The sequence below is a fragment of the Hemiscyllium ocellatum genome, chromosome 33 (assembly GCF_020745735.1).
Source record: "Hemiscyllium ocellatum isolate sHemOce1 chromosome 33, sHemOce1.pat.X.cur, whole genome shotgun sequence".
Taxonomy (NCBI): Eukaryota; Metazoa; Chordata; class Chondrichthyes; order Orectolobiformes; family Hemiscylliidae; genus Hemiscyllium; species Hemiscyllium ocellatum.
In genome coordinates this window covers 29,142,267-29,157,496 of record NC_083433.1, presented here as the reverse complement: position 1 = coordinate 29,157,496, position 15,230 = coordinate 29,142,267, and the positions used below count along the sequence as shown (strand labels likewise).

The 15,230-nt window shown below is 41.0% G+C and overlaps 1 protein-coding gene across 2 annotated transcripts in view; it reads left to right on the top strand.

Annotated features, from left to right (window-relative positions):
• Positions 1-15,230, top strand: part of sgsm3 (small G protein signaling modulator 3) — a 184,173-nt gene that overhangs the window by 33,481 nt on the left and 135,462 nt on the right. For both annotated transcript variants that reach the window (XM_060849368.1, XM_060849367.1), the window contains 2 exons: positions 4,389-4,474; positions 8,192-8,258. In XM_060849368.1, coding sequence (XP_060705351.1) covers positions 4,439-4,474; positions 8,192-8,258 — 103 coding nt within the window. In that variant the 5' untranslated portion in view covers positions 4,389-4,438. The remainder of the gene's footprint in view (positions 1-4,388; positions 4,475-8,191; positions 8,259-15,230) is intronic.

The following is a 15,230-nucleotide window of genomic DNA, read 5'->3' as shown; positions in this document are numbered from 1 at the left end:
TTCCTGCAAAAGCGTATGGAATCTCCAGTTTAAGACTGCAGGATTTCGGAAACGTAAAAGCTGTGAAGAGAAGTAGGCCAATTGAGCTTGTTCCGCCATTCTAAAACAGAGAACAGTACAGCACAGGAACAGGCCCTTTGGCCCATCATGTCTACGCTGACCATGATGTCATTCCTAATCCAATCCTATCTGCCTGCAAATGGTCCGTATCCCTCAATTCCCTGCCTGCTCATGTGTCTGTCTGCCTCTTAAATGTTACTTTTGTATCTGCTTTTACCTCTTTCCCTTAGTAGCGTGTTCCAGGTACCTACCACCCTCTGTGTATAAAACTTGGCTCATGTCTCACTTTTTAAACTTTCTCCCCCTCTCACCGTAAACCTAGGTCCCCTAGTATTTAACATTTTCAACCCAGAAAAAAAGACTCCAGCTATCCGCCCTAACCGTGCCTCTCATCATTTTAAATATTTCTATCAAAGTACCCCTCAGTCTCTGAAGCTGTAGCAACAATAACCCAAGGTTGTCCAACTTCTCCTTCACAGCTAATACACTCCAATTCAGGTAACATCCTGGTAAACCTTTTTTCCAAAGCCGCCTCATGCTTCCTTTTCTGTTTATTTATTTGTTTGTCTGTATGTGTTTGTAGCAGTTTTAAAAGCAAATTGGAGTATTAGCTCATAGAGCTAAAACTCGTGTTGATAGAGCTCATTAGATAGTTCATAGATGGTGATTAAAATGTACTTATTTGGAGTAAATCATAGTTGTTGTTGAGTCTAGGAACCTGATTAGTGTTAACTTGATTCTAACAAACCAGTTAAAGGGGACTTTGTAAGCTTTGGTTAAATCATTAACTTATGTGGACAAAGTGAGGGCTGCAGATGCTGGAGATCAGAGCTGAAAATGTATTGCTGGAAAAGCGCAGCAGGTCAGGCAGCATCAAAGGAGCAGGAGAATCGACGTTTCGGGCATAAGCCCTTCTTCAGGAATCCTGAAGAAGGGCTTATGCCCGAAACGTCGAATCTCCTGTTCCTTGGATGCTGCCTGACCTGTTACACTTTTCCAGCAACACATTTTCAGCTCATTAACTTATGTGGCAACCTGGAAGAAAGGTTTGAGTATCAGCACACTTTTCCAAGTGGTGGTTGATAGTTTATTTCATAAAGGTTTACATTTGCGAGTTATCTCATCTCAAAACATCTCCCATCCCTTGAATTATTTGAGGTACAGTGACTGTGTTCGAGGCAAATGTGCAAATGCTTAGCTGTGACTTCACCAGTCTACAGAAAGTTTGTCTTGAGTTCTTGTTTCCCCTTTAAATGGTTCTTGGACTTTAGGATTTTGTAAGGAACAAAGTTACACACCTATATAACACAGCCACAAACTTGTTTATTAAAATGAAACCCTTGATACTTGATACAATACCTCTAAGCTGGTCCAAAAGGCACAACATGTTCATTTGTGTTTCCAGTTTAAATATGGCGATGATTTAAATATGGCCCCCATTGGAATTTCACAGTCACCACGACTTATTAAAAAAGCTTTGAAGGCAAACTACAAACCACAGGCAAAACCCCAAGTTTCTATCTGAACCTCACTTAATTCAGATTTATACTTCTGGATTTAGTTGTTACTCTGAGGTTACCTAATCCTCTCAATCCCTTGGATTTGGCTGGTAACTTGCAGTCCTTTGTGAGGTTGCTGCTTCCAAGAAAACAGTAGGTTCATGACCCAGGTTGACTGTTCCTGACCCTCCAGACCAAGGTCAATATGATTTGACTCAAACATTTATAGGCTCTAACACAGCAGGTCTGTCTGGTATTGATTGTAAGCCTCACTAAGGCTGACCGTTCTTCTCACAAGTTACTTTAGTTCCACCCCTTTTATGATGATTCATCTCAAATATAAAGAAATAACATCAAACATTTTCCTGCTGTTCAGGATGTGTGAAGGCTAAGCCTCCTTTGTGTAGTTCATATTCAGTTCATCAAAGTATAGTCAGTGAAACAATGCAGCCCTTTTCCATGGAAACATCTCTCCTGTTGTTTGGAAATGACACAGCAGCAGCACCTGGCCCCAGCTGGACAAAGGTTTGAGTTATTTTGAATAATCTATTTCCTCCTCAATGGGAACTTGTCATAGTAACAGGAGCCATGTTCTAATACTGTTGTGTTAGGTGACCAATCACTTGATTGCATCAGATATTTCCCTGCATCATTGTCTCATGATAGCAGCCAGATGATGTTGAATCCTTCATGCTTAGCCACTGTCTGAATTATTGCTGTGTATTTGTCATAGAATCATAGTCATAGAGATGTACAGCATGGAAACAGACCCTTCAGTCCAACCCGTCCATGCCAACCAGGTATCCCAACCCAAACTAGTACCACCTGCCAGCACCCTCCAAACTTTCCTATTCATATACCCATCCAAATGCCTCTTAAATGTTGCAATTGTACCAGCCTCCACCACTTCCTCTGGCAACTCATTCCATACACGTACCACTCTCTGTATGAAAAAGTTGCCCTATAGGTCTTTTTTATATCTTTCCCCTCTCACCCTAAACTATGCCCTCTAGTTCTGGACTCCCTGACCCCAGGGAAAAGATTTTGCCTATTTATCCTATCCATAACCCTCATAATTTTGTAAACCTCTATAAAGTCACCCCTCAGCCTCCGACACTCCAGGGAAAACAGCCCCAGCCTGTTCAGCTTTTCCCTACAGTTCGAATCCTCCAACCCTGTCAACATCCTTGTTAGTCTTTTCTGAACCCTGTTCTGAAGGTTGGCTTTTTCTTGCAGCACTGTGTTCATAGATTTTGAAATTTTTTTCCATATTTCATAAGGTACAGTTCCATGGATTCCCAACCCTGTACTCGGGTGACTTTTTATGTATAGCAATGTATGCCAGTTTTTTTAAAAAGGAATGGATTTGAAAATAACTTTTGCCTTGTGCCAATTTAAATATTGTAAAGGCTACGCAATTAATGTTTTTATTCATGTTGTGGACTTAAGTTTGATGGCCTGGTAATAGTTGGTGTGAATATTGATCAACACTTCCAATTCTGCTTTAGCTAAGTCCTAAATTTCCCATACACCCAAATATGCATACACAACGTAGTTTTTATTGAGTAACTGTATCACTACTGAAGAAGTTGTTGAGAATGGACAAGGGGTCCCTATGAAAGCAAAACATTGCCCTCAAGTAGCCTTTTTCAAAACCTCGACTAGTCCTGAGAAACAAGATGTGGTGTGTTACGAAGGGCACTGTTCCCATTGATCCTTAATTTTTTTTTCAGGCACAGTGGCAGCTTTAAATGATTAAATCATTAATGGGTAACAAATATATGTTTGGCAAGATTCAGAAAATTTGCACAGAATGGCTGAAGTTATCAATTCACCAACTGTCTGAATGCTAATTCTGGTAGTTTCAATGAGAACTGGAAAGTCCTGCATGGTGCAATTCTCAAGGACTGAGTTGACATACATTACTGCTGTCATCTCTTTGGATCCTCTGCCAAACCTCTTTAGGTCTTGGCAGCTCTTTATTATCTTACCTCAGTGGCTGTCCTTCATGTGGAAGTTTAGAAACTGAGAATGCTAGCAGGTCATTCCTTCATGTTGGGCATTCCACCCAATGTTTTTACCCCTGCCTCGCTCAGTGTTACTGAAAACAACTGCAGCATTTTTAACTACTTTCCTGCTGGCAAAGTCAGCTAAGAGTGGTACTGTCACCTCTGAGCCAGAATGTTGTGTGTTCAAGTCCAGGACCTGAGTGTAAAACTTCAAAGCTGACTGTCCCATTGCAGTTCTGAGTGAGTGCCACCCTACTGGAGATGCAGTCTTAAGGAAAGAAGTCTAAGAACCCACCTACCCTGTCAGATGAATGTGAAAGATCCAAGAATAATTTATTGAGGGAGTTCTTCCCAGCACGATGGCCAATATTTATTCATCATTGAAGTGGATTATCTGATCGTTTTAACATTGTTGTGGGTGCTTTTAGTGCACAAGTTGACTCCAGCCTTTCCCCATGCCAGTGATTGCACCTCATTGGGTGCAAAACCCCTAGGGACATCCTGTTATGAAAGGTATTGCAGAAATGCAAATCCTTTTTCTGTCTTGACTGAGATCAACTAATTTAACATAGGTCACGATCTTTGAACTTCCAACTTGAATTAACTCCATGCTTCCTGAATCGCACAGACCTTTACACAAAATAATTACAACACCAAGTTATATGTATCTGAATGAACCAAGTCTGTACTGAAGATTCTCTCTCTCTTTTTTTGTCTGTTCTCAAATTATCTGAGATAACATTTAATATCTGCTTGTGTTTTTGCCTTCTTACTGCAGGTATCTTGATATTTATCCTATATGTCTGATCTCTTTTAACAGGGAGTTTTACACCATCAGTCAGTGGCCCATTTACAGCATTGACTCCTAGCATGTGGCCACAGGATGCACTGACCAAGTATTCCCAGGTAAGAGAGGATCTCATTGTATACATCAGATTCAATTTTCATACTAATTTATTGCCTTGTTTTTACAGCCAGGAGAAACCTAAAGGCTTGTGCCTATAAAGTTATCGTAACCCATCTTCATCATTTAGTCATAGTAAAGGAACAAGGCAAAATGCATTCTAATATAAACAAAAAATTGTGGATGCTGGAAATCTGAAACACAAACAAAAATTGCTAGAAAAAACTAAGCAGGTCTGCCAGCATCTGTGGTGAGGAAAGAGAGTTAATGTTTTGATTCCGGTGAAAATAAAATAATGGTCAGGAGAGGATTCTGGCTGTAAGTGCTGCTCCTTTGTTTTTAGAGGTTTTTTTCCCAGTGGTAGAGCTGATTTCCACACTTTCTTTGAGCAGTAATCACTGTTTTAAGAGTGTTGCATTGTTTTTGGTACTTGGAAAAAAAATCAAAAACAACAATACTTTAAATAAGAGGAAAAAGAGCGAGAAGGAGATGAAGTTTTGTGAGAATGACCACATGGAGAGGTTGGAGTACAGCTCCAGAAATCATCAAGAATTCATCAAAAGAATCAAGCTGCGAACTTTCACAGCTAACTGACTGACTGTGAAATTACAAACATCTCTGGAGATCTGTCAGAGAGAAACAAACAGCGCAGTGCATGTTCACAGCTGACCTTCAGAGACCACAGCAGCTGGGAGTGACCAGTGGTTTCAGAGCCTGCTCAGCTAATTGTTTGATTTTAAGACTTCCAAAACTTAAAATCTTAATTTTTTTTGTAAATCTATAACAGAGAGTAAGGTGAGAGTATTTTTTTCATGTATTACTGAGATCTGCCTCTGCATTAAATTTTTAATGTAACAATTATCCTAGACCATTGCTTTTGAGCAGTAAGTCTGTGCTAATGTTGAGTTTTTGCGAAATTGTGTTGTGATTGTTTTTTGGGTATGTTCTGCGTCTGTAGATTGTTTAAGCTGCAGATGGTTTTAGTGGAGTGATGTGCTCTTCCTGTCAGATGTGAGAGATTAGCGAGAATTTCAGTGTTCCTTAATGTCTACATTGGGGCGGCAGGATGGTTCAGTGGTTAGCACTGCTACTTCACAGCACAAGAGTCCCAGGTTCAATTCCAGCCTTGTGTGGAGTTTGTGTCTGTGTGGAGTTTGCACATTCTCCCAGTGTCTGTGTGGTTTCCTCCGGGTGCTCTGGTTTCCTCCCACAGTCCAAAGATGTGCAGGTTTTGTTTGAGTTTTGTGAAGAAGTAACATCCAAATCATTCATTTTAAACATGAAAAGTAGCGGACCCAGCACCAATCCTTGTGGCACACCACGGGTCACAGGTCTCCAGTGTGAAAAGCCGCCCTCCACGGCCACCTTCTGTCTTCTACCTTTGAGCCAGATCTGTATCCAAATGGCTAGTTCTCCCCGTATTCTATGTGATCTGACCTTGCTAGCCAGTCTACCATGAGGAACTTTCTCGAACACCTTACTGAAGTCCACCTAGATCATGTCCACTGCTCTGCTCTCTTGTTTCTTCAAAAGATTCAATCAAGTTAGTGAGGCATGATTTCCCATGCACAAAGCCATGTTGACCATCCCTAATCAATCCTTGCCTTTCCAAAATACATGTAAATCCTGTCCCTCGGTATTCTGCCAGCAACTTGCCCACCACCGATGTCAGGCTTACCAGTCTATAGTTCCTTAGCTTTTTCTTATCACCTTTCTCAAATAGTCATAGCAATCTATAACATGGAAACAGGCCCTTTGGCCCAACTTGCCCATGCCATCCAGTTTTCACATTTTAAACTAGTCCCATTTACCTTCGTGTGGTCCATATTGGTCCAAACCTATCCAATTCAAGTACCTGTCTAAATGTTTCTTAAATGACAAAATTGTACTTGCTTGCACCACAACCTCTGGGAGCCTGTTCCAAATGCTCACCACCCTCTGTGTGGGGAAAAAAAATGCCCTCCTGTATTCTTTTGTATCTCTCCCCTCTCATTTTAAACCTACACCCCCTAGTTTTAGACTCACCTGCCATGGGGAAAAGCTGTCGGCTTATCCATGTCTCCCAGCTCCCTACGTAATTGAAGATTTTATCCTTAGAACCACTCTCCTAAACCTGTTCTGCACTCAACAAGTTCACATCCTGTTTAATGTGTCGCACCCAGAGATCTACAGGATGCAGCTGAAGATTAACTAGTGACCTATGTAAGTTCAGCATTACCTTTCATACTCTCTACTCTACTAATGAAGCCTAGTGAACCCAGTTGATAGGAAGGAAGAAAAAATGTGGAAGGGTAATGCTAATCGTGATTTTTTTACTCAGTAGAGCAGGCAGTCATTTCTTTGGCTGTCGATATAACTCCAGGATGGTATGTTGCCTTCCTTGTGCTAGGGGTATTGATGTCACAAAATGGCTACAGGATGTTCTTCTGGGGAGGGTGAACAACTAGAGATGTTTGTCTTCCTTGGTACTTCTGACGTAGTTGGCAATACTGTGGAGATTTGAACAGAGTCCAGATTTCCAAAAGGTTATGACCTGAAATATTAATTCTGATTTTCTCTTCATAGAAGCTACCTGATCTACTGATTGAGTATTTCTACCATTTTCTGTTTTGATTTTAGAATTCCAGCATCCACAATGTTTTGTCTGTTCTATTACATGTCTTGGTTGATGTCTTGTACGTGTGGATGTAATTTACTGCAATTTAATCTGATTGGCGATTTATTAGTTGATCTTTTGGGTAATTCTAGTGTCTTGAAGAGGTTTTCAGAAGCAGTATAGGAGGTTTCAGAAACACTTGGTCTTTTCTGCAGCTATCTGAAGAATGCTTGATGCAAGCATTTTACTTTTGAAGTTCCACAGTTAAACTCTGTTGGAGCAGAGACAACCCCAAGGTCGAAGACTCCTTTGCTGAACTGGCCTTAACACCATAGACCATAAGATATTGGAGCAGAATTAGTCCACTTCGCCCATCAAATCTGCTCCACTATTTGATCATGCTCATAAGTTTCTCAACCCTATTATCCTGCCTTCTCCGTCACCTTTGATCCCCTTCCTAACTGAGAGTTATCTATCTTGCTTGTATTAAATACACTCAATGACTTGAACTCCACAGCCTTCTGTGGAAATGAGTTCCACAGATTCACCGCCCTCTAGCTGAAGAAATTCTTCTTCTTTAGTCCTAAATGGCTGTACCTTCATTCTGAGGTTGTGCAGTTGGGTCCTAGTCTATCCTACTTGTGGAAGCACGTTCTCCATGTCCATATTATCCAGGCCCATCAGTATTCTGTAAGTTCAATGATATCCCCTCTGTTCCTTCGACAGATCCAGAGTCCTGAACTGTTCCTCATATGACAAGCCTTTCATGCCCGAGGTTGTGCTTAGTAAACCACCTCTGGATCCCATCCAGTACCACCACATCCCTCCTTAGATACGGGGCCCAGGACTTCTCATAATATTCCAAATGCAATCTGACCAGAGGTTTATACAGCCTCAGCAGTACATGCTCTTGTATCCCTCTCTAAATGAATGCTAACATTGCATTGGATAGATTCGCTTGTAATTTATTTGCTTTTAATCTTGCTGGTGGAACTTGCTTTGTTTCAAATGGTGTCACTAATTAATATCGTCATCTTTTACAGTCTCCTATCTCTTGGATGTTGAGGTGCTGGTTGGAAACATTGTATGGAACTAATCCACCTCTGTTCTGTTTTCCCTTCAGAAGAAAGACTCTGTAGAAGAGTCAGAAATCCAATATGATGAGTTTGGGTTTCGGATAGACAAAGAAGGTAAATGGGAATTTAATCTCTATTATTCCCTTCTGACCAACAGTCCCTCTGCTTGCTACCCTTGCTATCTTCGATATGACAAGGAAGGGAATTCAATGTAACAGGATTGTCAATTATTCAATTCATAACAGGAGCAAGTTGCATCTGACCAAAATCTTTCAAGTAATTAAATGTGTTTCACTGGATTGTTAAAGAAAGTATGATACCAGTTTGCAAAAGGAGGTATAAAGGAGACAGATTATCAAAACCTTAGTGAAAGAGGTAGGATTAAAGTTCCTAAATAGAAGAAGATTAAGTAATAATGTGCAGAAATGAGCTTTTTAAATTACTTTTGAAGTTTTCCCATCTGCCGCTCACCATTTGACTCCAGAAGCCTCGCTCACAGCAAGGCTTCAGAGACATAGAACAGTACAGCACAGTACTGGCCCTTCGGCCCTTGATATTGTGCCAAACTTTTATCCTACTATAAGAGCAAACTAACCTACATATCCTTCATTGAGCTATTTTTCCATATGCCTTTCCAAGAGTTGCTTAAACGTCCCCGTTTGACTCTACTACCACTGCTGGCAGTACATTCTATGCACTCACTACTCTCTGTGTAAAGAACCTACCTCTGACATCTCCCCGAATCTTCCTCCAGTCACATCAAAGTTATGCCCCCTTGTGATAGAGTTTCTCCCAGGGAAGAAATGGCTATCTACGCCGCTCATCATCGTGTACACTTCCATCAAGTCACCTCTCACCCTTCTTTGCTCCAGTGAGAAAAGCCTTGGCTCCCTCAACCTTTCTTCATAAGACATACCAGAGGGCAAATCTCCTCTGTACCCTCTCTAGAGCATCCTCATCTTTCCTATAATGAGGTGACCAGAACTGAACACAATAGATCACACTTGGAATAACTAGGACTCTGTCAAGCTGCAGCATAACCTCATGGCTCTTAAACTCAGTCCCCCTGCTAATGAAAGCCAACACACCAATGCCTTCTTAACAGCCCTATCAACTTGGGCGGTAATTTTGAGGGATCTATGGACATGGACTCCAAGATACCTCTGTTCCTTCATACTGCCAAGAATGCTTTCATTAACCCTGTATTCTGCATTCAAATTCAACCTTCCCAAATGAATCTCTTCACACTTTTCCAGGTTGAACTCCATCTGCAACTTCTCATCTCTGCATCTTGTCAATATCCTGTTGCAACCTACAACAGCCCTCCACACGCTTTGCTAAAATCCATGTACACAACATCCACTGCCCCACCTTCATCTATGTGTTTTGTCACATCTTCAAAGAATTTAAGGAGAAGGAAATGGCAAGCAGGAATGCTTCTTTTAAAAGAAAAAGCATCTATTCCCAGTTCAGAATTTCTTCAGTTTAACACTCTAATATTAGTTACCCCATTCAAATGTGCTGTTGACTCCGATAATAAGCAGAATTGCTTTCCTAGTCTGATCACTTTGAGTCGCAATGTCATTGATACCTTTGGGACCATGGCCACTGGATCCTCACCTAATCCTCAAAGCACCTATCCAGCCCCGAGGAGATATCCTAAATCTCAGAAGGAACACAGTCACCTGGACTTTTGAAAAGGTTGAGTCTCCTCCACTTCTGTCTTTTCATTTCCCAGACTTTCCTCACTCAGTTGTATGTTCCTGTCTCTGACCATAAACTGAATTAGATGGTGCAATCCTAGAACGCATGTCTATCCTTGAAATAAAGCATCCAGATAACTTTCACTCTGTGCCGAAGTATTGGCAGTTCAATTAATTACAGATGGAGTTCCTCCCATTGGAAACAATTCCTGCAGATGTGCTTGTTTTGGTTCACACAGGTATCCCTGAGATTTTCCAGCTGCCGCACATCTGCTAAGTTTATAGAATGAATTAATGAGTTTTTTGACCAGTTAAGTTTTAATTATTGTCTCGAGTGCTGCCTGCACTTATTCTCTTTTATTTGAATGAATGTTCTACTTGTCCGGATTTTGTCAATACCTAATAAAAGTTTCAGCTTCAGCACACCTGGATGCCCCCACAAATGCTTTAGTCCACAATGAATTAGAGCCAATGCTCAAAGCCACACTGAGAATAAGATTTAAGGTAGACAATAAATGACCAAAGTATATGACACACCTACAAGACCATAATCAAACATAGTCACCCCTTCACAAACTCCACAAAAATTCTCAAACACAGTACCACCTGGAGGAATGACATACTGCCTCCAATATCAGAAAAGCCAGTGCCAAGGGATAACAATAAAGTGCTTGTCTTTAACGTTTTTGATCACCATAGCCACACTGCAGCCAAGTTTGCAATACAACTCTCCAGAAGGTCTCAAAATCATAAATTCTCATCAGAGCCGTCACAGACTCTGTGGGAGACAGAATTCTACAGACTGCCACGATTAATAAGTGACTATCTATGTCTTATTCTCATTTGTGTGCACCTCTTCCTCCAACAAGTGCACTAAATTTAAAAGCACTGATTATGCTGCTTATGTTAGTTTCCTTTCTGAGTTAGTAAAACACAATCTCCTGCCACCTTGCTTTTTTATCTGCGGGAATGTCCTCTCCTAGTACATCTTGTGTTCAAGAACCACTTCCTGATCCCATCAAATTGTCGAATGCCAAAACATCTCTTCTCAATCTCTCATGCTCACTAATGTTATATATCTGCCTCTTGATTGCTGAACCCCTTCAAAACCTTGTCTAATCCTCCACTGTAAAGTGCCATCAGCTGTACATTTACTTGTCTCCTATAGCACTCCAATGGCTCTGAAAAAAAGTGCGATGGAATGCTTCTTACTTGTCTGGATAAGTGTGCTCCAAACAGCACTCAAGAAGCTTGACATCATCTAGTACAAAGTATTCACTCCCTCCACCCGTAAAGCTTAGTAGCAGTGTGTACTGTCTACAAGATGCACTGCAGAAATTCATCAAAGATCCACAGATAATGCCTTCAATACCCACAACAGTTTCCATCTAGAAGATTAAGAGTAGTGGATACATGAGAACACTGCCATCTGCAAGTTTCCCTCCAAGCCACTCACCATCCTGAGTTGGAAATATGCCAGTGTTCCTTCACTGTTGCTATGTCAATATGCTGGAACTCTCTCCTAAAGGCATTGTGGGCCAGCTTACAGCAGGTGGACTGCAGCAGTTCAAGGCAACAGCTCACCACCGTCTTCTCAAAGGCAACTAGAGAGGAGCCGTAAAATGTTGGCCAGCCAATGACGTCTACTTCCCATGACCGAATTAAAAAAAAGGCCTCACACTTTCTCTCTGCAATGTTCTTGACCCTCATGACTGTCTGAGCAATCTGCAGTTCTGCTGTCAGAACCCTTTACTACTTTCATCCTGTTTTCAGCAACTGTGCCTTCAATTGTATGGGTTGTAAGCTTTGGATACCTCTATCAAAATGTCTCAAACTCTCTTTCATTCGCGTTTGCAAATTGCCCCGTGCTCCCTGACTCTCACCCCTGCCTCCACGTGCCCTGCCTGTTGCCCCCATCGCAGGCGCGCACGTGCATCCTGTCTCTCGGCCCGCACACGTGGATAGTTTCTCCTTGGAGTTATTATACACCTGAGCTCAAGTGTACTCAACTGTAAGTAGCCTCTTTAGGGTTTTATCCTAACTCTGTGGACTGGGGCTAACATTTAACTTGTCACTCTACGTTCATTATATCCTTCCCTTCTCCAAAAACGCTGGTCTATACAACCATCTTCATTTAAGAACTTCACAGGACTACTCAACACACGAAGTAAAACTGAAACCAAAGTCTTTCTGTCTCAACCAGCTTGAAACAAGACCAGTTCCTGAAACTTTGAACAAGCATTGATGCCCCATTATTTATCTTAGTGATTACAAGGCAATCTCTAAAATATACTAAAATCCATTAGTGGTGCACAAAAATCTATGCTAGACTTCAAAAAAAGAAATCATGGTTACAGAAATACTTGCAAATAAATTACTAACTTCACGCACAGAAAATCTGCAGATTATTAATCAAAACCAAAAAACTCAAACTTAGAACGCAGAACAGTACGGCCCCTCGACCCACCATGTCTGTTCTGATTATGATGCTTTTATAAACCAATCCCACCTGCCTGCACATTGTTGGCTTCCCTCTATTTCCTGTGTGTTCATTGTGTCTGTCTAAATGTCTCTTAAACTTTGCTGAAGTATCAGTTTCTATCACCTCCCCAATATCATGTACCAGGCACTTGCTAGCCTCTGTATTAAAGAACTTTCCTCACACATCTCTCTTTAAACTTTACTCCTCTCACTTTAGTCCTCTGCCCCTTAGTATTTGACATTTCCATCTTGGGGGGGAAAAAGACTGACAATCCACCCTATCCATGCCTGTCATAATTTTACATATTTCTATCAGGTTGTCCCTCAGCCTCTGATGCTGTAGCAGAAGCAATCCAAGTTTTGTCCAAACTCTCCTTATACTAACACATGATTTGCCAACTTTTATACGCAGTATCCTGACTAATGAAGGTAAGCATGTTGTACACCTTCTTTACTGCCTATCTACTTGTTTTGCCACTTTCAGGGAGCTATGAACTTGGAACCTAAGATCCCTCTGTATATCAATGCACCTAAGGGTTCTGCCATGTACTATATACTTTGCTCTTGCACTTGACCTAACAAAAGTGCATTACCCCATACAATCAGTTCTTCCATCATGTGATAGTTGCGTTGTTCTACAGTCCTGCATTATAGAAAAATCGCGCTTGAGAAACCGCGCTTAAAGTATTGGTGGTATAATTATGTTACAGCCAGCATGCATTTTAATAGTTTGTGCTGTGGAAACAGCATCCCCAATTCATCAATCGGATTACAGTGAATTTGCGTCAACAAAACAGAATGACCTTTACTTGTTCTGATTAAATTCCATTTCCAACTCCACAAATTTTGCGTTGTGTGCATTCTTACAAATCAGGCCCTACATTTGACCACATCAAAATCTTACATTTGCGTACACACATTCTGAGGAAGGGTCACTCGATTGATGATGCTGCCAGATCTGCTGAGCTTTTCCAGCAATTTTTATTTTTGTTTCTGATTGACAGCATCTGCAGTTATTTTAATTTTTATATTTTCATCCATGTTTATTTGTAATAAAAAAAGTCACTGATTCTTGCAGAAAATCAATGGTGACCAATCTCAGAAAAACATCCCTCCGCAACTACTTTTTGTCCACCATGCACAAGTCAATTCTTCCCAACTTTCTAACTCAGCATAGATGCACATGACTCAAATCTTTTTAACTAGCTGACCATGAGGAACCTTGTCAGATGTTTTAGTAAAGTCCATGTAGATAACATCCACTGCACTATCCTCATCACTCTTCTTCACTTTCTCAAAAACTCAATCAAGTTTGTGAGAAGTCAGCTTTCCAACATAAATCCTGCTGTCTATCTTTAATAAGTTCATTCTTCTCCAAATGTGAATAAATCCTGATTCTAATTACTGATGTGAGGCCGACCAGGCTAGATTATCCTGATTTACCCCTGTTGCCCTTATTGGGCAAAAGAACAATATTGTCTATTCTTCAATCTTGTGAGGCTAAAGAGGATATAAAAATGACTGTCAAGGCCCCAGCAATTTCCTTTTGTTTCCTTCAGTATCCTGGGATTGATCACACTAGGCCGTGGGGATTTACCTACACTCAAGTCTTTCAAGAACCCAGTACCAACTCCTCCTCAAAATCAACATGCCTCCCCTATCCTTCCCTTCCTCCTTGGTGAATACAGATGTAAGATATTCATTAAGAATGTTCCCTCCTGCCTGTGGTTCAATGCATAAATTCCTGCCTCTGTCCTTGAGTGAATCTGCCCTTTCCTTTGTTACCCCCTGGCACCTAATATACGCATAAAATTCCTTGGGATTGTCCTTAAGTTTACATGCCCAGGACACTTCCTAGCCCTTTTTGCACCTCCTAATTTCTTGTTTGAATTATTTTCAACTTACTTTAAATTCCTCAAGGGCCTTGTTTTTCTTGTTGGCTAAACTTTCAATATCTCTTGCCATCGAAGGTTCCCAGATCTTGCTATTTTTAATTTCATCCTCTAAGGAATATGCTGGTCTTGAACTGAGGTCCTTCCCTGAGCCTAGATCATACAGTCTCACAATAATACAACAGTGGAAGAAGTAATGAGATCTGTCTTGCCTAGACCAGTTGCTTGGTAGAGTTTTCCAAATAATCCTACTTTCCTGCCTTTCCCCATCGCCTGTAAAATTCTCCAGAATAGTTTTTCTCTTGAGTCCAGGCAATATATTCCAGGTCAGAACAACTCATTATCTGGAAAAAAAATTCTGCATAGTGATTTTGGTTCTTTTGCCAATTACTATAAACCTTAATTAATTAGTGAACATCTGCAATTAAAACAAAGGTTTACCTTTGTTTACTCTCTCCAAATCTTCATGATTTGAATAGTTTTTTAAAGTATTCTCTTAATTCTAGGGGACCTGCAAGTCCGGTAAAAGTGGAAGCTAGCAGCTTCGATCCTTGAGTCAGACTGTGTGTCAGATGTAGTTTACTTGGTAACTCACAGACCTTATAAGTCCTCTCAAATTCAAGTTCCCTCCATGGTTTGCTAACAAAAATGAAGGCTGATGCTTGAGAGCAACATTGAGGGATCATTGCAGTCTTGAAGGTGCAATCTAGGGTGGCACACTGGCTCAGTGGTTAGCATACTGCCTTGCAGAGCCATGGATCCAGGTTCATTTTCACCCTTGGGTGACTGTCTGTGGAGTTTGCACATTTCTCTGTGTCTACATTGGTTTCCTCCCACAGTCTAAAGATGTTCAGGTTAGGTGGATTGGCCATGCAAAATTGCCCATAGTGTCCAGGGATTTATAGGCTAAGTAGTTTAGCTGTGGGAAGTGCAAGGTTACAGGGATAGGGTAAAGTGTGGTCTGCACAGGCTGCTCTTCGGAAAGTCGATGTGGACTTGATGGACTGATG